This window comes from Anopheles gambiae, chromosome 3 (assembly GCF_943734735.2).
Source record: "Anopheles gambiae chromosome 3, idAnoGambNW_F1_1, whole genome shotgun sequence".
Taxonomy (NCBI): Eukaryota; Metazoa; Arthropoda; class Insecta; order Diptera; family Culicidae; genus Anopheles; species Anopheles gambiae.
The window spans coordinates 46,965,380-46,989,638 of record NC_064602.1 but is presented as its reverse complement, the minus strand read 5'-3'; the positions used below and the strand labels follow the sequence as shown (position 1 = coordinate 46,989,638).

The 24,259-nt window shown below is 42.5% G+C and overlaps 5 protein-coding genes across 6 annotated transcripts in view; 1 reads left to right on the top strand and 4 right to left on the bottom strand.

Moving 5' to 3' along the window:
* Positions 1-1,587: 1,587 nt before the first annotated feature.
* Positions 1,588-3,878, bottom strand: LOC1279434 (PAT complex subunit CCDC47). The gene is made up of 5 exons (XM_319151.5): positions 3,711-3,878; positions 3,617-3,642; positions 2,587-3,515; positions 2,162-2,506; positions 1,588-2,089 (listed from the first exon to the last, which is right to left on the bottom strand). The coding sequence occupies exons 3-5, from the start codon at positions 3,496-3,498 to the stop codon at positions 1,850-1,852; spliced, it is 1,497 nt and encodes a 498-aa protein (XP_319151.5). The 5' UTR covers positions 3,499-3,515; positions 3,617-3,642; positions 3,711-3,878; the 3' UTR covers positions 1,588-1,849.
* Positions 3,879-5,405: 1,527 nt separating this feature from the next.
* LOC4578219 (BRCA2-interacting transcriptional repressor EMSY) lies at positions 5,406-10,776 on the bottom strand. Its single transcript, XM_061655999.1, has 5 exons — positions 10,353-10,776; positions 10,103-10,277; positions 9,711-9,990; positions 7,180-9,631; positions 5,406-7,101 (listed from the first exon to the last, which is right to left on the bottom strand). Exons 1-5 carry the CDS (start codon positions 10,411-10,413, stop codon positions 6,770-6,772), a joined length of 3,300 nt encoding a protein of 1,099 aa, XP_061511983.1. The 5' UTR covers positions 10,414-10,776; the 3' UTR covers positions 5,406-6,769.
* A 111-nt stretch (positions 10,777-10,887) lies between these two features.
* On the bottom strand, positions 10,888-13,238 carry LOC1279432 (uncharacterized protein KIAA2013 homolog). The gene is made up of 2 exons (XM_319149.4): positions 12,944-13,238; positions 10,888-12,871 (listed from the first exon to the last, which is right to left on the bottom strand). The coding sequence occupies exons 1-2, from the start codon at positions 13,113-13,115 to the stop codon at positions 11,166-11,168; spliced, it is 1,878 nt and encodes a 625-aa protein (XP_319149.3). The 5' UTR covers positions 13,116-13,238; the 3' UTR covers positions 10,888-11,165.
* A 3,819-nt stretch (positions 13,239-17,057) lies between these two features.
* LOC4578218 (transmembrane reductase CYB561D2) lies at positions 17,058-18,479 on the top strand. The gene is made up of 2 exons (XM_001238088.3): positions 17,058-17,502; positions 17,601-18,479. The coding sequence occupies exons 1-2, from the start codon at positions 17,302-17,304 to the stop codon at positions 18,108-18,110; spliced, it is 711 nt and encodes a 236-aa protein (XP_001238089.3). The 5' UTR covers positions 17,058-17,301; the 3' UTR covers positions 18,111-18,479.
* A 1,257-nt stretch (positions 18,480-19,736) lies between these two features.
* Positions 19,737-24,259, bottom strand: part of LOC1279430 (thrombospondin type-1 domain-containing protein 4) — a 92,765-nt gene continuing 88,242 nt past the window's right edge. For both annotated transcript variants that reach the window (XM_061655368.1, XM_061655367.1), the window contains 4 exons: positions 23,228-23,539; positions 22,117-23,075; positions 21,862-22,038; positions 19,737-21,059 (listed from right to left, as the gene is read on the bottom strand). In XM_061655368.1, coding sequence (XP_061511352.1) covers positions 20,658-21,059; positions 21,862-22,038; positions 22,117-23,075; positions 23,228-23,539 — 1,850 coding nt within the window. In that variant the 3' untranslated portion in view covers positions 19,737-20,657. The remainder of the gene's footprint in view (positions 21,060-21,861; positions 22,039-22,116; positions 23,076-23,227; positions 23,540-24,259) is intronic.

Below are 24,259 nucleotides of genomic sequence, written 5' to 3'. Positions count from 1 at the left end.
TGCAAGAGATCTAATGTAATCATACAGCCATATTATTATACTTACATGTTGTTACTTCCGTTCATGTTTGACCTTCACTAGCGAAGCAACAAGTTACAGCAGCAGTAAGCCAAACAGACAAACAAAACAAACTAGAACCGGAAAAACGGAATGGTTTCAAAGTTCTGATTCCGCATACCTCCGTACAGATGTGCATGTGAATGTAATTTATCGTGAAGGATGTGTAAGTAAGCAGTTGTTTAAATGTGGATGTGAGATAAAAGCAGTAAATAATCTCCTGCACAGCAGATACCGCAGTGCGAATAGTAGGTCGTCGTTATGCAAAAGTTATATAGCCTAAACCGGGGTGTGGGGGAACCGGGTTTGGATGTTGAAGCGGTTCTAGTAAATGGTTTTTAACCATAAAAAAGGGGAAGCGAACGCAATATTGATTGCCGCAATCACACTCAGGAGCATGTCCTCGTGTGGATTAAACAAAGTAAAATAACAAAATTAAAATAATTCAGAATGGCCTATACACACAGATATAAAGGTACGAGCGCGTACACAGCAAAGGAAACAATCAAATCTACAAAATAAACAAACAACTGGGGAGAACATTAAGAACTATTAAGCTCTATTTTCTTCATGCTTCTCTGAACTCTTCTATAACTTCAACAGTGATTAACAGTAGTAGCTGGCTGCAGTAGAATCTTAAAATTTAACAAACAAATTGTAACAATTCGACTTCTTGAACCATTCACTGCTTCCCGTCCAACTCTTTACTGTAGCGCGACCTTTTTTGGTCTCTTGGGGACAAAGATTAGACATAGAAGGGTAGAAAAGCACAACAACAAAAAACAGACCATTGTCGCCAACTGTTTGGCCCAGGCTCTGTCGTAGTATAAAGTATTCACAAAATTGTTGTACTGTGTGTACATTGTGTAGCTAGTTTTATGACTGATCGTTTTTTTGATAGAAGTTAAACTTAAACTCAATGAACAATCTTGCACCGTTTCATAGAGCATAGCAGCTACAGTAGCAGCAGCAGCAAACAAGTTAGAATTCAAGATACATTTGACTGAACAAAAAGCAAAAGAAAAAACCTGCTATAGAATGCATCTTTGGCTCAAACGGCACGGTTTGAGACTGTGAAAAAAGGGAGTGAGGATGCACAAATAGCATGATAATATTGGCCCACCTACATATATATATTATACGATACAGTATCTTGCACAGTTTGTTAACGGTTAACTTTAAAGCATCAAGCTCAAACTCAGTTCGAACGAAGGTAGTAGAGATTGCTGATACAAAATAGGAAGGAGATGGTTTTGGGGTTTTCCGCGTCTATGGGAGCACAATACAGGTAACAAACACATACACACAATATTACAAGTAAGGTAACGATATTTAATACAATGCAACGTGTACACGTGTAATAATTGTGATGTTCAAACTATTTGTGACCGTTGAAAACTGATGTACCCGGAATAGTTGTGAGTGAAGTTTAAAGAAAGATTGAAAATATACATTTTGCTGGAACAACCGGAATTTGGTGTATTTAGCAGTGTGTTTTCTCTTAACTCACATGCCAATCGATACCCAGTGTTGACAGTTTTTCATGTGTTTTCGTTTATTTATTTCTACGTGCTCTACCACCACAAGTCTCTACTTTTGGCCTGATTTCTGAAGACGATGTTGATGTCAACTGTCTTTCGTCTATACAGTTTATGGAATTTGATTTACCAACTGCATTTGTTCTACCGACTCTAGCAAAGAGTAACACACCAACAAAAAAAATGAAGCTTAAAACATCCACCCCCAAACGGCACTACTTCAACATCTCACTGGAGAAAGAAGGGCTTTACATTTAAAGTGCCTTAATCGAAAGCTGCTTCATCTTGGGGGCTTGCTTTTTGAGCTGACGTTTCTGCTCCTTTTTCTCCCAGCGTCGCTGCTTTTCCGGGTCCTCTTCGGCAAGGATTTTCTCCTTCTCGGCCTTACGCTTCTCTTCGCGGCGCAGTGCTGCCGCCTCGGCCCGAGCCTGATGGGTGCTCTTCATAAACTCTTCCTCCACCGCGGCACGGTTCTTATCAGACTTGGCCTTTGCCTATTGGAATGCAATGTGCGAAATGGGTTATCACACTATCAAGACGGTGTGCGGTCTCGATCGTTTACTTACCTCCTTGGACAGCTTGTAGCGGCGCACACGATCCATCAAGTAAAACACGAGTATTAGCAATGGCTTCATCTCTTCCAAATCTCCCTTCACGGGAACATTGAACCCGCAGTGCAAAATGCGCTTCACCTCCGGACGCTTCAACTGGTTCGGATCTTCTTGCTGTATCGGACCACTGTACTGGTCCGACAGGTGAATGTAGTCAATCAGGTGCGAGTACTTATTTAAAGCTGCTACTACCCTACCATCTAATATACTGGCCGACACCTCGGCAATCTCCGATAACAATGCAAACCCGGGAATACTGTACTTCTCATCGGCCTTGCTGACTAGACAACAGAATTTGTTCTGCGGGGAAAAAAAGAAATTGTTACAACCATCGAATGAGCGCGTACTCTCTCAAGCGGGATTCTACGGAGCCTACTTACCAAATCGTTGAGCTCTTTGAACATTTTGGTGGCTTGCTTCCGGCTGGCCACACATAACACAAAGTTGTCCATCGAGTCGGGCGACAGTTCGACCTTGATATGCAGTTGATCCTGTACTGGCTTCATGATGCCAGCGATCAGCGACACCAGATCCTGGCGCTTGATCATCTTCAGCTCGACCAGCATACCTTCGCAGCAGGTGCGGCCACTGCACCACAGCGTGTAGACACTTTCGCTTTCCTTGTTAAAGCTAAAGGTCGACCCTTCCGTTTCCTTCTTCCCATCGTCACCGACCAGCGCAAAGTTGTCTTCCAGCAGGCTGCGGTGTAGCGACAGCCACTGGTTGGCGATGGCCGAGTTTTTCTTGTTGCCGACCAAATAGTTAGCAAAGTAAGCCATCAGTCCGGCCAGCATCAGCATCTCCATCCAGTACGAGTCCCAGTGCGTGCGGAAATGTATCGGCACCTTCGGAATGGTCAGCTTCGGCTCCGCATGCTTGCCGACCGGTTCGCCCTGTCGCACCTCGTCTTGGTCACCGATCGTATTGGCGAAACCCTCGAACTCTTCCTCGTCCTGGAAATGCTCAAACTCGCTGTCCTCATCCTCCACGATACCGTCATCGTCTACCTGATCGTCATCAATCTCCATGAAGTCTTCACTGTCTTGTGCCGCACTCTTGGATTGGCCCTTGGCTGGCGGTTCGCTTCCTTGACGACTGTCAGCGGCTCCCGGAGCCGACCCGGCAGACTGCTGACCAGCCTGGTTTGTTTCTCCCATTACAAATTCATCATCGTCAAAGTCTTCGAATTCGGCAAAATCATTATCCTCCAGATTGTCCATGCCTTGTGCGGTTAGGTGCTGGGGCATTAGGCAGAGCATTGCCAACACCGCCAGTGGAAGCAGCAGACGCATGGTGGCGCGAGATGGTCCTGTGATGAAACAGAAGTGGTCCAAAAATATGTATCCCAAAATAAATCAGCTTCCCTCCACTCGACAGCGAGTAGGATGATAAAAAAGCCGGAATACTTACCACCAAGTCGTAGAAAAGCGATAGACCTGCGAGTGAAGTATTGATGATCGCTTAATAATGCATTTAAACCGTAGCAGCTACGCTCTAAACTTACTTTTCAGTCTTGTTTCTATAATTTAATGACTGCCTAATCGATTCCGGATTTCTGTGCCCCAATTGCTCTAATCAGGAAGATTTTACGGCAAGCGGACGGTGTACCATTCACAGCAAATCTTATTCAAAGGCTGCATAACTCGCTTTGAAGTGTGCTGCAAACAGACATAGCTTATTCACGTTATGACTCCTCAATCTACACGCTGTAAACGTAAAAAATCGATGATGTTTCACTTTCAACCAGTGTGGCCAGATTTTTTTGGCGGTTTTCGGTAGGAGCGTCAAAATTTTATCGGTAGTTTTCGGTATGTTTTGAAATCATTTATGAAAGAAAAATCGGTAGTTTTAGGGTGGTCACCTGTGAATCGGTAGGCATATCAAAAATTGGTAGGAATACAGATAAATCGGTATTTCTGGTCACTCTGCTTTCAGCACACGTAACTGCACTATGGTGGAAGGACATAGAAATACTGGTCAAAGTGCGTTTGTAATGATCGAGCGCCGTTAAAAATTTACAACATGCAGTTATTATAAATAGGGTAAATGTACCAGTATTGGGCAGGTTAGTGCAGCAGTTTCACTAAAACAGCTCGTACACTTACAATGTTTATTATTTTTCTTGAATGTGACATTATTATGGACGATAAACTATCGCATTATGTTGTGCTATTTTTTATTTTCCGTTTCAAATGCATTTTCTAGCGATATTCATGAAAATGCAAACACTGTTTTTGTTCCTATTTTCGGCAGTTTGATCCTATTTTCGGCAACGCGAATACAGGTCGGAAAATGTTTTAATTAATGCAAATAGATAGACAAAAATGTTTAAAACAATTTTACACTCTCACTTTCCTAAAATTAGTGTTTAAAAGTACTTAAATTGTTAATTTAAAGTTGCGCATTTTGGGCATTTTGCTCGCAATTTTTACAGTCACTTTGATGTGAGTTACAATCAAAGTAGGCATTGGAGGAATGAGACTGGCTGATGGATATAGAGTACGGCTCCGACCGGCTCACAAAATATTATTTTTTTCTCAAATTATTTGATTATTTATAGTGAAATTAGTGATATTTGATACAAGAAATGTCGTTTTATGTATCGACATACGCATTGTAGTGTTCTGATCAAGTTATAAATGAATATTCAGTAAAATCAAAAGTGTGTTATTGTTTCAAGTTTCGGCAGCAGCCAACAGCATTGATCTTTCAAAAATCAACATTTACCGTGTACCAATTTTCGGCAGCATTTAAAGTGAATAATTACTTGTTTTTAGTGATTTTAAAATTCTAATCGGGTTAGTATAAAATCTGCAACCATAGAATCTTTCATAAAAACCACACATTCATTGTTTAAGTGCTCTGGTTCTCTTAATAATGAAACCTGCCGAACTATTGGCTGACAGCAAATCTGCCGAAAAATGTTGAACACGGCTCATTTTGTTTGATATTTTTGAAAATATGCAAGGAAATGATGTGAAACTTCGTACATGAATAACAAATGAGCATATCTCTATTTAAAAAATAAGTATTGAGAAAATTTTCAACGCGTTTTTGCGTAATAACACGTTTTTAGTTACACTGCCGAAGACAGGTACACTGCCGAATACTGGTACAGTTACCCTATAACAATTTTTTAAGCATTTCGTTCGAAATGAAGTTATGCTTCCAGGAACAATCAATTTCATTAAAGACCGTATTACTTTTTTTCTTTAAATTTATTTTCATTTTATAGAAGTCAACTCTAATCGACCTTAATATCCACCTGTTACATTAGGATTACACTCTGTTGCCCTCTGCGGTTTCCCTTACTTTTACAACATATTCGGCCACAATAGTAAATGTACAGTCGCAGAAACGAGGGGGGCGGGGGTTTCATTAAAGCAAAATGTATTAAAAATGTTTTCACTGTAACAGCTATAAGTTTGATGTCTTAAAAAATAAAGATATAACGTTTAAACCTGAACAGATCGAATGCGTCACCCATCCGCTATTACACTACGCTAATAAATTGTTTGCTGTTTGCTTGCTTAACTAAACTCCAAAAGAAGCCGACTGTTTTCTGTGCAATTGTTGAACCATTCGTTCAACATTGTTAACGGGTTAGGGAGAAGGGGCCTGGGGGGGGGGGGGGGGGGGTATGCTTGCATATAAAATTAACTTTAAAATCCTTAATCCTACAATCGCTTATAGCTATCCTAAGTGTAGTAAGTTGTTGAACATCTTCTGATACGACTTCCATTGTGTTTACCTCGTCGTCAGAAAAATGTATACATTGTGTATGGATGGGTGCATCATACACATACAGGTATATTGTGGAGTTGCCTACAAGGGCAGTAATATCTTACGCGAAGGTTTAAAATTGAATGCACCACATGCTAACCATTTAAATTCAATTAACTAGCGTCCTTGCATCATGTGACATTATACAGTTTCAATCGTTGATGACCATATGTTTATATACAATCGTTGTACAGTCAACCGATTGAATTGAAGTTGGTTGCGCACAACGTGCACAAAACGATGTGCGGCGATGATTTTGAGAAAATATAAAACGATCGAAATAAATGAAAAATGTTTGAGGTATTAACAGTGCGGTACAAATGATAATGAAAGTTTTGCTAAATTTAAAGAATGTCCTGGCGAATTAACAGTATATTGGCGCTCTAGTTGCAACTTATAGCTATATCAATATCCAATTTTCCCGCCTGCAAAGAACTGCGTGTACTGCTGCGTATATGGTACATCAAAATGAAACAATTTCATTGTTTCCAGTGCCGGGTGTGGGTGCGGCACAAACAGAACCAAAAGAAAAAGGGTATAGAAAAATAGATCACTCCAAAATAAATAGCGTAACAACCTAATCAGACCACATGTGTGTTAGTCAATTGCAGCTTTGCTTCGAACTTCGTTTCCACTACATCTTGAGCCTGTAATGTAGATTAGTAATCCCAAAAAACTACTACTTGTACTTGCATGTCCCAGATCGGTTGTTATCTGTGTACGTATTGTGTGTGTGTGTGTGTGTGCTATTGCTGCCGCCAATGCTTGCGAGCTTATCATCTAGCTTAATCTTACTATTGGATGTGTTTGTTTAGCTGCTTTCGAGGCAGAATCCATCCGTTCGGCCAGTACCTGTTTGTAAGAGTATGGTCGTGCATGATATTTACCGTCCGGGCCCATCACAAGCAGATCACACACAATGTCATTCTCCACGGCAAACGCTTGCATATCGCCATTCCCGACCGGACCAAATCCACCCGTGTGTTGATCATAATCAATCTCGGGCGGTATCTCTTCCCGCACTACACCATTAGCAGAACGGTGCTGCTTCTCGATGATTTGCTGCGAAGAAGTACCGCTTTCTAGTTCGGCCACTAACTCGCCCGTTGTGCCTATGTGCAGAGAAAAAGGATCAATTGAACTGAATCCGTTGCCTGAAAATTCCGGGACACCTGACCCTGTATACTCACCATATCCAACGCTGATAAATTCCACTGGTCCATCATCTTCCACCTCCTCTACGAATTGTTCATCCTCGGGCACTTCCTCTATCAGATAATCGTAATTCACTTGCTCTTCTTCGATGATGTAAGCATCCGTGCCCATTTCCACCTCCACGTTGTGGTCCTCTTCGAAGTTATCCTCCTCGATGCTTTCCGTTTCTTCTATTTGACTCGGTTCATCATCCAGATCGTCCTCTGCATCGGCCGAATCCGTCGCGGAGGAGTCATCATCCTGTTCCGTAGCAACGATTTCATATTCACCCTGCGACGTATCCATGGCATCTTGTGTTGGTGATAAAGCGCTTGTGTCGCTAAACCTTGCTGCCAGTGTGTTGTCAGCACTGCTTGTACTGTCCTGCCTGTTGGAGCTGGTGCGTTGATTATCTTCCTTCGTGGGTACCTCGACCTTTGCTTCCTCAAAATGCTGTACCGTTGCTACCGTTTCCGTTTCGATGCGATCCGTCGGCGGTTTAGTAGTTTTCGGTTCGTTTGAATTGCTTGAACCTATTGCATCATTTGCCTTCGGGATTCCAGAATTCTCTGTAATAGTTGAACGATTTAACTCAGAAGCAAGCTCATCGTCTGTACCGATTTTAATTTTCTTCGCTCCAATCGTTATGCACCCTGTACCTTTTGCCATAGAGGAAGCATGCAACGTTCCTGTGAATGGAACTAGCTGGCTGGTAGAAATTTTTATCTTTCGACCAGATACACCATCGAAAGGAATAGTAAAGGAAGGTGTTTGTGATTGTTGCTTTAGTGGCGCATTTGTACAATCCTGCGTCACTGCCTGAAGTTTCCCCTCATTCCGGACATCGACGGTTGATTCACCGGTCCGCATGGTGGTGGCATTGGAGATGGTGTTGTTTGTTTTTTCATCTACACCCATCATCACCCGTGAAGATTGCGATACATTCTTACGTTCAGCGTCCGTCTCTAGCATTGGTGCTATTGCCGAGGTTGTGCTGCTGTACGGGCCGGGCATGGTTTGTACAATTACTTTCGGAGGACTTGCTACAGTTGATGCGGCCGAAGATGCATCTACCATGCTTTTGGGTATAGCGATCTTTTGCCCCAGATTGAGCACCCCCGTTACGCCAGCTGATTTCGGTAGGATGAAAACATTGTTTTTCTGTACGGTTGAGGTCAGTGTAGTACTTTGAGCAGCACCACTGGCTGGTATCAGTGGCATTGGCTGTACTAGCACCTTGCTACCACTTTTCGGTGCAGCGGATCCGGCAACATTCTCTTGCGTCGTCGGTAAGGAAGCATTTTTCGTGATGGGCGATTCTACCACGGCGGGGCTTGTAAATGTGACCGTTTTTGCATGAGAGCTTTGCTCTGCACTATGCTCAATACGTTCTGTGGAAACTTCCATCCGTTTACCCCCGTGCTTGATACCGGTGGCATTCGATCGTTCCGTTGCCGTTTCAGCTGTAGCTGTTGCCGTCATACTGGTGGTTGGATTGGTTTTCACATTCTTCACCGTTTTGTCGCGATTTTTCACACCCAACCAATTGCTTGAATGATCCATCAGCGGTGGATGGAACGGAGAAGGAAAGCCCAAACTGGCCAATGTGGCAGCGGCGGTGGATGTCGGTATAAGAATGTTTTTGCTCGGCGATTTCTTCTGATAGTTCAGCAGAGGATGGGGCAGTGATTTACCGTGCGCGTAGAACCCGGCTCCTTTTAAGGGAATGTTTACGTTCCCTTTAGCCGGTAGGTTGCTGGTTGGGTTTAACTTGGACAGATTGTACTGTATGTCCTTTTTAGATGATGGCAAAACTCCTTGCTGATGACTGTACGTCGTTGATTGCGCGGTGCCACCGGGAGCCGGTGTGGCAAATTGCTTTGATTTTACCGGCGGTCCCATCGTGGTACCGTGATTATTTTGCTGACCGGACTGTGGCACATTGTTGGACGTGAGGTGCTGTTGCAGCTGCGGCGGTTCACTAGCAGCGTTACCGTTCGTCGCGTTGCCCTGGTGAGCGTCGAAAGGTACAGCGTACGAATGGATCAGGTGTGGACTGTGCATGTTATTGACTCTGGTGGATTGTTTTACGTTCTTAGGCAGCGCTTGCTTGGACAGTTTGGCAGGAGGGTAGGCGATTTTCGCTTTCCAAGCACGCTTCTTGGCTTGCGGCTTCTTTCGGGGCGAACGGTCAGCGGATTTGTTGCATTTGTCCAGTGGTTTAGTTTCACTGTTTTCAGGCCGATGATTGCTCAGGTTCAACAGTATTTCGCACAAAGATGACTGCTCGGGATCTGGTTCAGCGGGGGCTGATGGTACCTCACCACCACCATTCGGTATCACTGCAACGTCAGGTTCAGCTTCCATTGGTGCATTTTCGACAGGTTTAGGTGCGGCTGGGCGGTTTTCTTCACGGTTAATATAACTCTTCGACATAATATCTTGCAGCTGCACCATGAGTGAACAAACAAAGAAATAATGTTAGTGGAAGTGAGTCAAATGCTAGGGTAGCATTTTATCGATTTACCGGATCCGAAGTAACTACGGCGGCATCTCGCACAAAGCCGTTTTCGTACAGTGACAACGATTTTTTAACCAGCTCAAATTTGAGCATTTCTTCCGCTTTCTTTAGCCGATCGCAGGAAGTGTCAGCGGGATGGGGTAGCTTGGTGTTGGCCCGTGTGAGCTGCTCGTACACGGTGTTTGCTATGTACGTCAGTGCCGTGTGGGGTACCGTTCGGGGCAGCACTGGAAAGGTACGGTGTCCTTCACGGCGCCAGTCTTGACCGCTATTGGGTCCCGAAATGCTGGTCACAGTGGAAGAATGCGAAGGAAAGCAAACAAGAAAACGAAACCGAAGTGTTAGATGGACCTACCGCTTCATCTGTATGTGTGTGTGTGCATTTTGCTTTTGCTTACATCTCCGCCACCGTTGCGAGGCGCTCGTCGTTTGCAACGCGTCTTGCTTCCGCTCTGTGCCGATCGGTGGTAATGTGGAACATTCGCCTTAAGTCCTCCAATATCCGTATCTTCTCCTTGCTCAAGCATCCTTGCGCCCGAAATGTGCTGATCACTGTGCCGTACGATTCAAGCTCTGGGGGGAGGAGGAAGAAACGAACGCCATGGAACCATGCTTTGCCCGCAACAATTTTGGCGCCCACATGCTTACCTAGCCGCCGGAGAACACCGCGACACTCTTCCCGGGTCATATCCAACTTTAGTGGCCACATCTTTGTTCACATTGAGCGCCGCGAGCGTCTTTTCTTTCACCTTCGCACACCGAAGCACTGCCAAAGCGGAACGTTTTGGCTTGGACCGCGTATAACCCAAAATCAAAACACTTCACTTCCGCTCCTTAAAACCAATGCGCTTGCTGCCTCGGATCAAATCCATGCTTGTATCCAGCGGAACAGGCTAGATGGTGTGTGCGTTATAAACAAATGCTACAACTGTTTCCTGGCTCGCTCGCTAGCAGTGATGCGATAAAGTCCAGGTGCAATCTTTCTTTCCGTGTGATATTCTAACTGAATTGGCATAATATGTCCTAGCACCCATTTATGTTTATAAATGTCAAAAGTTCTATTTTTATCTTGATGCTGGCAGCACTGGCAAAGCATTGTTGCCAAAAGTTTGACGTTTGACTAGGTTGGCAGAGGGTTGCCATTTGTTATGATTTTGGGCTCGATTTGAAAAGCACAATAATGTTGGGCTATATTCGCCTGGCTTTTTTTTTATTTGGTAGCAGAACTAATTCATCCTGGTGCATTACAAAGCCTTTACAACAGCTCACTTTTTTTTTGTTCTGTATTATTGCGCATAATATTGCAAATCGTTTGATTTTATATGCTAAATCAGTGTGCAGCTCTGTGCCGCGCATAACGCTAACACACAGCGCTACGTGAATACTTTTAATTTTGAAGACAATTTTAACTGGGAATCTTTTCGCGAGAAAAACTAAATATTTACAAAAAAAATGAACCTCTTAAGGTTTGCTGTAGCGGTATTTCATCTTGTCCGGCGGTTCACAGTACTCCTTCACGATGAGCTTGCAAAGAAATACGTGAAACACGATAATGATAACGCAAATCGAAACCCAAAACAGAGTCGGTAATCCACCCAGATGGTGGCCATGTCGATGCAGCGCAATCACGTGATGCTCGTGGGCTGGCGCTTCCACCACCTCCTTCACGTGGATCGCGTGCCGCAAATCTTCCATGTGCTTCTTGTCCGACGTTATGTACAGTATGGAGGTAACCGGCTCGGTAAGCTTCACGGGGAAAGTGCTTCTCGACTGGCGCAACTGCACCGGATCATCCAAGCAACCGGCATCACAGGCGTAGTAGTTTCGATCCGATCGATCTAGCGCTACGTACAGAACGGCCTTGTTATCATCCCTAACGGTAATCGAAATGTTTAGATGCGTCATGTTGCCGTAATTCAAGCGCCGGAAATCGTAATCACGGTGCAGATACTTCGGGTGAATGTTCAACTCCAGGTGCTGGTTGCTGAAGCGGAATCCGCCGAAGCTGAGCACCATCGCCTGCACGAGGCCGCTGGCACCCGCCTTGATGAGATTGTGGCATCCTTGCTTTTCCAGCGTTAACATCCACGAGCCGACCACTGTATTTAGCTGCTCGAACGAAGTCATTGGCCGCCATAGATTTTCCGCCTGCAGTGTATGGTAGCTGTCGTAGCACCCTTCCGCGTAGGTAAGTGAGCGAGCTATCTCCTCCTTTCTGCCATTGGTTACTGACTGTTCAAATTCGTACGCTCTGGCCTGCGAGATGACGGCATACATCGTCGCATTGATGTTGTTACCGTTCAGCGTGTTCTCCGCCTTGGAGGTGCTGATGTGAAATCCCGTTTCCCACAGATTGCTCCAAACGCGAATGTGATCACGCTTGAAGTTGTGGTACGCATTGTGCTCACCGTGTTCCGCTGCCAGCAGCGCTCGATTCATCGCTTCGATAGCGTGCTTTTCGATCGTCTCCTTCTGTGCCGTGTATTTGTCACGTGGTATCGGCTCCGAGTAGTTGACCGTAAGCAGTAGCTCCAGCTTTGTGGTGCCCCGTTTCTTGAGCGTAATTACACGGGGCAGCTTGCGTGCCACGATGGACACGACACGCACCTTTTTGTCGTCCGTGTTTCCCGCAATCGGTAGCATATCTACCATTCCCGTAATGACCTGATATTCCAGTATAGCGGAGCCATGCTGCAGCTTAACATTCTTCACAATTGCCGAGGGCCAGTCCGATATTCGCGGCACGATCAGCTCGATGTCCATCAGTTGGTTCTTGGTGTTTGTTAGCTGAATTTCCTGCACCAACACGGATGGCATAGTGCGATGCGCGTAGTATTGATAAGATACATGATAACCGTCGGGAAAGCACTGAAATCGGTGCACAATGCCGGTCAGATATTCGACGACGGTCGCTTCCCTTTCCTGCTGACCGGCGCTTGCTACACTAACAATGGGATGGAAATTAACGGGCTGCAACAGAGCACGGCCGAGAAAGATGTTTAAATGTGCATCGGTTTGCACTTCCAGCCCAAACCATCCATTGCCCACGTACGGAATTGCATCATGCTCGTGCGGATAAGCCGGCTGATGGCGAATGTTTACATTGTACTCGAGGTTCTGCAGATAGAACGGAGTCAACCGATCGTCCATGCAACGCATCGATTGATCTGAAAAAGTCGGAGGACGGTAATACATTATTGTTTAGCAAACATTTTGGATCGTTTTCCTATAGCGGGTACCTCGCGTTGGTTCCGTACTGCCAAACAACCATCGCAGAAACGATGGCCCTATGTACAGCAGAATAACGGCGAACACGAAGAGAAGCAAAAACAATTTACGGTAGGAAAGATTCCCATCGAACGTTCGCTTTAGACGCCGCGTCAAATCACTGGTATCGAATTTGTAGTTCATGTTAATAGCAGCATCTGTGGGGCGTGCTAAAGAACGGCAGCTGGCAAACCTACACTTCCGTAATATTTTTGTACATTGGAAAAGAGAAAAAAAAAGTGTTGTGACAACGTCAACGACGTTTTGTTTATGTTTGGCTTTCACTGACAGCTGCTGAATGCTGTCAGTTTTGTGGCACTTTCAGCCAGAACTGGTATAAGCTTGAAATAACCGTTGCATCGAGCATGCTTGTACAGCCCACTGCTGACTTTGGCTAATCAGCGCTAAATTTGGAACTATTTCAAGAAGTTATCTATTGCTAGTATTTACATTATCTTGGATAATTGTTAATTTATGATGAATACGTTAAAAAGTGCTGACCCCTGATGGGTTAACATTTGGAACGATAATGTTGATCCTCGGCGTTGCGATACGCCCCCCGGTTATTGTACGCATTCCATGGTTTGCTTTGCAAAAGCTTGAACGTCTTTCTACCAACGGCATGCAGTGCTCGCTCAGCTGTTGGTGGAAACAACATGAATCGTTTACTTATCGAAGAGGACAGCTCAAACCAGTTCAATCCATGGTCATATTTGAAAAAGCTCGTTTTAAAAGTTGTATTGAATGTTATTTATCCAATTTGCATTATTGTCCCTACTGCTTCAATTGCTATGATCTGCTGGAGCAATGGATCGGGCAGTTTGCTTACCTGGCATCTTTTTCTAACGGGAATAGGCGTAAGTTCAAGGCGACCATGCCCTGTGTGAAGCTGTGATTAATAATTATCGATATCAGTTTCATCTAATCATGCCCACAGGAATCTCATCGCTGCGGGTACTACAACCGTTGCTGCCGTTTGCTTCTTGCACCCGTAAAACCATTCACTGGCTGCTGCAGTCTGTTGCAAGTGCATGTGCCGTGACAGGTGTGGTGCTACAGTACATCAATCGAGAAATGAAACACAAACACAACCATTTCGCCACAGTGCATTCAATCGTGGGACTGTTATCGGTAGTGTTAGTCGTCGTCAGTCTGGTAAGCGGCGTGGTCGCTTTGTTGGGATGGCCAAAGCTGCGCCAATTTGTTAGACCCGCGTGGCTGTACCGCATCCATCGTGCGGTTGGAGCGGCTGGATTTTCGACGGGTATGGTCGCTCTTGCGCTTGCATATGAAAAGCGTATTTTTAGAGAGCACTTTTTCCCAGAAACGCGATTTGCGCTTACGATAGCGTTAGGTGTAACGGTGCTGGTAAGTTTGTTAGGACTGTTTAAAAAAATAGCAAGTGTTTGGTCCAATGCGGTACAAAGCGACGGTGTTTCTAATGATGTGTAATAAAGATGAGCAAAAAAATGCACAGTCATTTTTGAAACATAACTGATGTTCCATTTATTCGGAGTATATTGAGCTCATCGGGGTATGTTTTCTAGAAAAAAAGTGACTTATTTGTGGGCATATTGTAGGCTGTAATGGAATGTAAATGTTATGTGATCTCAGCGTTCAGAAACCATCAAATCTAAGTACTAGCTCGATAAATCGGGGCTGTGCATTTGCAAGATTTTGTCCTTTCGTATTAAATCAATCTTCAATGGGTTTGATAATCACTAAGCATGGAACAGAACAAAAATAAATAAAATGTTCGTCGTATATCACAGAAACATGTATAGGGTAAATGTACCTATAGTAGAGATAGTACGAATAGTGGTGGTATTGCATTAAATCTGCACCATACGATAATTTCAGAGTAATTCAGTTATTTATGTTATTGTGAAATGCTTTCTGATTATTTACAAAGATTTTTTAAGATAAATGGGAATATTCCGTTACACAGTGACAGAAAAAATATATTATTTTGTTAAATGTGTCACCATTTTTCCAAAATCCTTAGGATTTCATAACGAAACTCATATGTTTGTTAACGCTGTAGATGATCACATAACAATGCAATTTTTATTTTTTAAACATAAATTTGATGAAATGTTATTGATTTACTCAAATGCATTGACTTTGGACCATATTTTTGCGTATTTGAGTGTGTTTTATTATAGGCACACAAAACAGGCATGTTCCTAAAGTGGTTATAGATAAAAAAACAGTAAAAACATGACATTTTAGATTTTGGGAAGTATGGGTATTTTAACATCTCGTAAAGTTTATAAAAATAAGCAACAGAGATTAGTTTCCTGTAAGTAATTTGTCAAAAAAGGCCAGCATTCGCATTTCTAGCTGAGCGAAAAATCGACTTCGAATCAATTAGTTATAATTTTTATCACTCAAATTGATTAATTTTTTGCGATAAAATTATGTAAGAAATCAATATTATGGCAGTTATTTTAGCTTTTCATATGAAAACAGCTTAACAACTAAGTTCCATTTATACACAGTTTTTTTAGGTATCTTTTTATTGTTGTGTTGTGTTTTATTGTAAAAATAGTTGTGATTGCAAATATAAAACATATTTCAATTGCTATGCGTTAAAATTTTCTTAAATTTACCTTCGTGGCATCTATTAAATCTATTAAAGCACATCTGTGCCCCTACAAATTCCACCACTTTTGGTACATTTACCCTAGATGCATTTTTGTATTTTTTTTTCAAAAAAGTTTGTCAATTAAAATTTTGATGTTCAATGAAAAATTATTAATTTTTTAATGTGTATGAGAGTCATTTGTAATATACATATTATTAAAATCAACATTTCATATAATTTGAGTTTGTCCCTACTTCTCTATAATTCTTAGTTTGTCCCTAAGCGTCTATGTTATGAGTATTAAGCCCATAGGCGCACCAGTTTATATACCAAGGAATAGAGATCGATTTCCAACCAGTCCGAGTTTTCCAAAGAAAGGACAAAATATCGTACTGTGATAAAATATAAAAAGAACAAGAAGCTTTATTAGGAATTGGCCCTAATTATAGTGCTTAAAAACGAACGAGAATATCACAATGTGAGCCGAACATATAACTAAAACACGGTTCAGAATCTTACAAAAACATGGGGCATTTAAGCTTCCATTAAGAAAGATATGATAAAATCAAACGCATTTCTAGTCAAAAAAAGAAAACATTTAAAAAGTTCGCAAAATGAAGTATTTGGGTTACAATTAGATTAAGAACCACATCAGGAGATCGTTATACATTAGGAACATCTACCCATTAACCCATCTATTAACATTTAATCCCGATCAAGCAGCGAGCGATAATTGTCAGTATTAGCTTATATTTTCTCACAAAACATCCATATTTTCGTCTCAAAAAATATTTGTAGAGCTGTTTAAGGGCCGGTCTGGTGGTACAGTCGTCAACTAGTACGACTTTAACAACATGCCCGTCATGGGTTCAAGCCCCAAATAGACCGTGCTCCCATACGTAGGTCTGACTATCCTGCTATGGTAACAATAAGTCAAAGAAAGCCAAGCTCACTTCAGCAGTGGGGGTACAGGCGCAGGCCTTGACCGACAACGGTTGTTGTGCCAAAGAAGAAGAAGAAGAAGAAGAAGAAGAAGAAGAGCTGTTTAGTACCTAATATCTTGTTTAGATGTTTAGACTCATGAATCTTAGAAATTGCACCAATCTAAGATTACATGCAAAAATGTTCTCGCGGCCCGCATGAACACAGTCAGATCCAGACTTTGTCGATCTCTGCCCTACACTAATGTAGGCTCTAAAATGTATTCACTTTTCGTCAAAATAATCTCTATCGAGCTTCGGCACGAATGCTGAGATAAAGAGTTGGTTTTATGATATGGCCAAATTCCTATTGGTTCCAATTTCGCCCTATAGATACACACAAACACAAACCCGTCGTAACTCGTCGGCTGCAGACAGAATGACGCGAGGGCGTATCGGTTCGGAAACCGGAGGCTTTAGTCGCTCACGTAGCATCTAGCACACGTTCTACTGATAATAATCGTCCGTAACACCACTCGACCAACACAGTGTTATAAATGAGTTTAGCGTGTGTCGGTGTTGATGGAACAGAGGCAAAACAATCGGACACTTGCCTGTGCCCTTGTTATCATCGATCTATTGTCCGCGGTACAAAAGCACTGCCCGATGATCGTACCGGATTCATTTGAAAAGTGGTGCGCGAAATAGAAACTATGTGATACTTGTGCTTAGGTTGTGCATATCCGATTGATTGGGCTCATTGATCGTGTGTCGGAAGTGTTGTAGGTTGTTTAATGACAATATAGGCAAACAAGTGCTAAACATGTTTACCGCAAGCGATAAAGAACTTGTAGCGGACAAGAAGAAACCTGCAGAAAATGAGTGGATCTGCATGATGGAAGGCATTTTCAACACGCTCAACCACACCATGATCGGGGTGGTCTGCATCTATACCAGCTGGTTGTGTTGGATAAATGGATTCGAGAAGCTGTACACCTGGCACGTGTTTCTCACGCTGATCGGGGTAGGACGTTGATCGCGGGGATGAGTTTGAAAGGTGCATAAAGTTCACTAATGTGCAATGTTTTATATGTGTGTGTCATCCCCCTCTCAAACAAACAGTACCATCTACTAATGGCCGAAGGGATCGTGTTGCTGTACAGTGGCAACGGTTGGACGCAGAAGCTCACCCACTCACACAAGCGCACCGTCCACTGGCTGATCGAGGTGGTAGGTTGCAGTTGCTGTGTGGTAGGCATTGCGCTCGAGATTTACTTCCGCGAGTCGACTAACCGGCGACACTTTTCGTCGACGCACAGTATCGTTGGGCTTGTATCGCTCGCATTCCTCGCCCTTACACTGGTAAATGGGTTGATGGCATTGTTTGCGCCCGAGCTTCGACGACGCATTCGACCGATCTACTCCAAGCTGGGCCACTATCTAACCGGCACGGTGTGCTACGTGCTGGGCATGGTGGCGATCGTGCTGGCGTATGAGAAAAAAATCTACCGTCAGAACACCATCACCGAGGGCATAACGATGATGACCGTGTTCACGATAGCGGTTACAGTCCTCAGTATGGTGGGGGTGGTGAAAACGGTCTACAATCAAGTGAAAACACTTGCAAAATAAGCTGTCCTTAAGGTTTGGTTGGTATGGTGGGATAACTATGCAATAGTGTTTTAGAATTTACTATCGCGAAATTATTTTAATCAGATGTATAGTATGTCAGGCAATATAGAATAGATGCATTAAAAATATATTACATGATTAAAATGTAAAAAAAATGAAATTACTATAAATTATACTTTTTAATCAACAAGTATTTAGACATCATCCAAAACGTCAGGTTCCTGAAGCCCATCTACCGAAAGACGGTATTAATTCTTTAAAGTATCACATAGTTTATGTAATAGAAAATAAGAAAAATTGATTCATTTGGCCACAGCAATACGAAAACAAATAATAGTTAAAATAAAATATTAAAAACACAGTATTAAATAGAGTGAAAATTAATAATTAATAAAAATTAAGCCGGTCTCGTGGTACGGTCGTCAACTCGTACGACTTAACAACATGCCCGCCATGGGTTCAAGCCCCAAATAGACCATGCCGCCATACGTAGGACTGACTATCCTGCTAGGGGGGGGGGGGTATTCCTTAAGTCACTGAAAGCCAACCTCAAAAGTTGGTTGAGGCAGGCCTGAGCCAAAGAAGAAGAAGAAGAAGAAAAATTATGTAAAGAGTTGTGATAAAACCTAAATTTTGTAATTTTATGGTTACCATTGTGTGTGTGTATTATTACTTACTTATTAATTAATTAAAAACGTGTTTCTTAAATAATTTATTTTTAAATAAAATATTTAATTGTTTTTAAAGAACATTACCTTATTAGTTCAGGTAGCAGTCACTGTTATAAGCCGATATATTCAAGTTCCATAATTTCAATATTACCTCACTACAAAACACCATGAAATAATATTTTGCTAGCTTTTAAACATTTCTTCGATTTACTTAAAAAATTGTTGAGTATTAAAATTGAAGGCGAAGCATTTATAAGTTTAAATAAATTGTTCATGATTGTTAAAATATTTAACAGAAGCAACGAGATTAAAATAATATTTACCATAGTAAAAACAAGTAGTTTGGGAAAGCGGAGACAATTGAAAGAGCCAAAATAAATATGTGTAATTAAATAACGCAATCGAACTATCAATTCGGTAGACTGCACATTTGTTTTTGTAGCAAGTAGTGAAATCGCTAATGTTCTATTTGATAAAATAATTTGTTGTTTAGCTTTATTTCACTTTAAAAAATAATCGATTACGTGATGATATGATAACGATATAATGGCGTCATACAGAGGTTCACACTTTATCTCAAGACAGCCGAACCAGTTACCGAAACGTTAACCTTTTTGTTCTTATATGAACGATTCGAGAATGGGGGCAACGGTCTTCAGATAAAGTGAGAAACCCTGCAATGCTACTAAACAAATTTTTAAAAAGTATCATCTAAAAAGAAGATAGTCGCTATAAAATAAAGTAAAATGGCTTGTGATAATCGCGTAGTGCAACCTACAAATCGCACAACTTAACAACGTGTCCGTCGTGGGTTCAAGCCTTGTCGTGGTACTTATTCTTGTAAGTCCCAAAAGCCTGTATACGCGGACTGCATGATTGCGTAGGTCGTCGTTACTATGAAAAGGAAGATGGTTTGGAGTACTTTCTTTCATTTCATTGAAGACAGATAACAAACTCCAATGTTATCAAACCTTTATTGGAAAGAAGGGAGATCTATGTTATAGTTACAGTGAGTGAAAAGTTTTGCCCATCCGTCGCTTCTTTCTGTCGATCTGGTGTTGCGGCTGTACTGTGTATGTGTGTGTGTGTAGTTGTCGTTTTCCCCTGTTGTTTGATTAGTCGCAAATACTTACTAACAATAATGATGTTCTCTTTGATGTGTAACGATGTGAAGCTGTAGTTATTTCTCTTTGATAAATATCTAACTGCTACCGCATCATGCTTTTGCCATGAGCGAAATCAAACAGCCTCAACATGTTTCCTTCCTTCTTCCATTTTGCTTATGTTTAAAATCTAGACATGATTTTTAATAATTGATTCCTGGATAACTGTTTTAATTGGTGCATAACGGAAGAAAAATGAACACGTTCAAGATTTGGTTTGTGTACCAAGGCTGGTACATGCCGCCGGTCAGTTGTCTGTTTTATGATAACACAAATAATGATGCGTGTCGTTAGGTATGTGTTCATCACTGTATGCAAGTAATCTTTTGATTTTGAGTTAATACTAACAATGACTTTACTGTTCGATTCTGAGTACTATCGATCCTGCACCAATAACGTTTGGGGTTGTTCTTGTAAGACTGTTGAAATGAAAAATACTGTCCAACGGTTTTGTTTCGTTTGGAGGTAACAATTGATGGAATTGGTGGAAATCTAGGAAATACCTACTGAATTACCCTCAGACATGTAGCACCAACTAAACGAAAACGAATGATAACTCTGCTTTTCCCGTGGTACAACTTTTAATTAGTAATGAACGCAGTATGAGTGTGCGTGCAACGCCCCCAGAGTCTGCGCAGCCTCGTGTTTGTGTTGTGTGTTGTGTTGTTAATAATAGTGCTAGAAAAGTACTCAACCGGCCTCAACTCTGCCTCTCAATACAGTTCGTTCTGTCGCGTTCTGCACATCTGACAACACGCCTGGCTGTAGTATGCGTAGTTACATAGCTTCGCTTTTACCACTATCGTACAGTTGGGGAAGTCGTCGCGACAGTTTTCATCGTTTGACATCATGTCGGATCGTGCCTCGTAGTACGGATCGACCGATGAGGAGGAGGTGGGCAGGGTGGTCGTATAGGACGTTGTCGTTCTGGTTGTGGTTGAGGTGGCAGGAGGTGCAGTCGATACGGGGCAGGACTCTTCGTTGCACACCCGGTAGGATGTGGGTCGATCGGCGTAGCGACAACCACCAGATTCCTGCAGTAACTTGTCGCGCAGGTTGAACTCCAAACACTTAACCACGCGCCGTTGATTGCCTCCGCCGCATGGTTTAGTGCACTGTTGATAAAGCAGGCAGTTGGAAATGAATTTTACATTAGAATATAAACAAATTCTTCAAAATTGGATATTATAAAGCGATGTAAAGCAACAAAATATTTAATATAAGGATAAGAATGTTGAGATTGAAATAATAATAATAATAATCTGACTTAACTGCAAGCAACATGTATCTTGTGAGTTATGGATGATTTCATCCCACTAAAAAACATGTCAATAATAGTCCAATTCTTCATCTTGTCAAATTCAAATGATCAAAATAAGTCAAAAATGTTATCAAAACTTGTCATACAATCTCTCATGATAAACATATTCTTAACCAAATATTTCTAAAACTGCACAGATACGCGATATCCGATAGTTTCTTTGATGCGTCCAATCAACTGCAAATTTGAATTTGGAGTGAAAAAGGGACGAAACTCGTTAATTTGTAAACAATAATTAGTTACAAGTAACTGCTTGATGCAGTGAAATGAAATTAATGGTTAAGAGAATCTGGTTGAAATAAATAGTTTCCTGTAATTAGTAGCAAGCATCTGGTTGAAAAATGAAATAGAGTAAACAGTAACTAGCACTAATAACAAATAACCAGCAACTAGCAATGGTTTATGAGCTATTTCCACTAACGAAATATTTTCGAAATGCATTTTAACATGAAAAATAATGATAATTGTTACTGACAACATTAACCAGAATTCGTTGTAACTAGTTCGTGGGATTTCCACACTGTAACTTATTATTATTACCAGTTACTATAACAATGAAAACTGGCAGAAAACAACAATCATTTTCATCGACATACCTCGGACCATTCGGAAAAGTGCCACCTCGGTTTACATTCTTCAAATGATTCAGTGTCGCATGGTTCGATCGATGACGGTCGCAGGTCAGCATCGCATTCACTTTCTGGCGCAAAATGATCATTGCGAATGCAAAGAACTGTTCGGGAGCGCGTCAGGTTGAAACAATCTCCGGAGCACTGTAAAGCAGAAGGAAATTAGCATGCGTCAGTGCTTGCGATCGGCAACAAACTATCTAGAAGCAGGGATGCATTTACCAGTGTCCATGGTCCCGCAAACCATTCGCCAAACTCGCATGCCCGATTGCTGGTACATTCGCGCGAAGTTTCCGGCATCATGCGCAGATCGCAACGCTCCGAGTTGATCGATGAACTACGATCGCAGAAGATCGACCGTGTCTGCATCCCAATGCCGCAGGTTGTCGAACAGCGAGTGCTCCAGTTTGCCGTAAGCCAAACGCCAGTTTTCTTGGCCTCTGCTCGATAGTTGATGTGATTAATGTCGGTTCGCTGACGACTGTGCGGTACAGCGAAGCCTCCACCGTTCGCCAATGGGCCATTTTCTGCATCGTTCTGTGTGTGGCTGTGACCCGACTGCGCATTGTGGTGATCGTGATGCTGTTGATGCTGGTGTCCTCGATGGCCACGATGCTCGTGCTGATGCTGGCTCTCGGTTGGTCTGTACCGTGGCTTCTCCGTTCTCGGCGGTGTGGGTTTCACCACGCGGGAACACTCGCAGCGTTCGGTACTCGGGGGCAACTCATCCATGCACGCACCGTTGTTAACCTGAATGACTATACCGGACAACAGCTCCTGGACGCACTTGACTTCGCGTGTGCGGAACACTTCCTCGTCGTACTTTTCCTCGCAATTGCACTGATCCCAGTCACCGAGCTTCCAGTACGCGGGACACGGCTGAGTGTTGCATCGTAGCAAATTCTCATTCAACACTGGTTGCTGCAGATGGGCACAGCGTTTGGCCGAAAAAACGCGCGTAGGAGACTCTCGGACACACTTTATGATAGGCTGCTGGATACCTCCGCCACAGGACTTGCTGCACGCGCTGAACCCGATTACCTTCCAGAGATACTTGCGCTTACGCTGACCAACACGCCCCGTACCAGGGATGGTACCGGTGTTGTTGTTGTTGTTGGAAGAGCTCATCACTCGCTGCTTTGGCACTCGCAGATTGGATTTTTCCGAGATTTCATTTCCCGCTGCAAAAAAAGCAAAACGAAAAAAAATGATAAAAAGGAGACACTGTTCGTTGAAAACTTGCATTGCCTTGGGGTGTTACAGATGACAGGATTTTGGAGTTTTTCTCCCCCCTTTTTCTGTGAATGTATGCTGTTATTGAAGTTTAACGTACCTTCGGCGCTGGGAACTTCTTCGAGCGATGAAGGCTCCGTAGGGCTAACGCTGACGGGGAGGAGATACTCGTACTTGATGCCCGGGTTCGGTGACTGTGAAAGCAGAAACATCTGCACCGGTTCGTTCGTTGGTCCAAGTGCAGTCACCCATTCGGTAATACCTTCCACGTGCCGGAAGCTGCTGTTTGACCCGTTGTTCAGCCCATCGACTCGACGATAATCGAACACGGTCCCGGCGGCGATGTAATGTCCACTGAGCGAGATCGTGTAGTCACCATTGATGAAAAACCGTTGATCGGCCGTTTTCAGCGCTGTCGGAGCGGTGAGTTCGGAGAAACGAAAACGGAACAAAAGTTGGAAAATGTATTTTTTCTAAAGCTGGTGAACATGTTCAAAAAACATCAATTTCGGGTAAGGATATCTTGCTGCTTTTATTTTCAATGAAAATAAGTCGTGCATTGGTTGCCGAAAATAGGGAACAAGCACTTAAAGTCACGATGAGTTATTAACAAATTTAGTTGTTCAACAACGCTTTTGAACCGAGAAAATTATATCAGTTGAGTAAGGTATTTGAGTACCGATTTTACTATTTATTTGACACAAACTAGAGTATAAAAAAGACATACACACCAACTATCACAACCTATCTTTCCTTCTTTGGTAAATTAGGAGTTATCTAGCTCCTGCGAGATGGAACAGAACTCATACAATTCCTTTTAATAAACTGTGTGCGGTGTTAAATGCACCTAGACATACTTTTAACAATAAAGTATTATATATATAGGTAGCTGCTAATAAATGAGGAAACGTTACTTGTGTACACGTTAACATTTGTTTGGTACTAGGCTTAGTACTTATAGGGTACACGTTAACACTACAATAAGTACTAGGCGCCTCCGTTGTTGGGATGAATGGCTGATGGAGTGAACTCGATGATGGTGTTTAATAATTATTAGGAACAGTTTTTATCTATTTATCTATTTAATGTTATACTTTGATAGAAAAAGTTAGAAAAGCTTTGTATGGAAAAA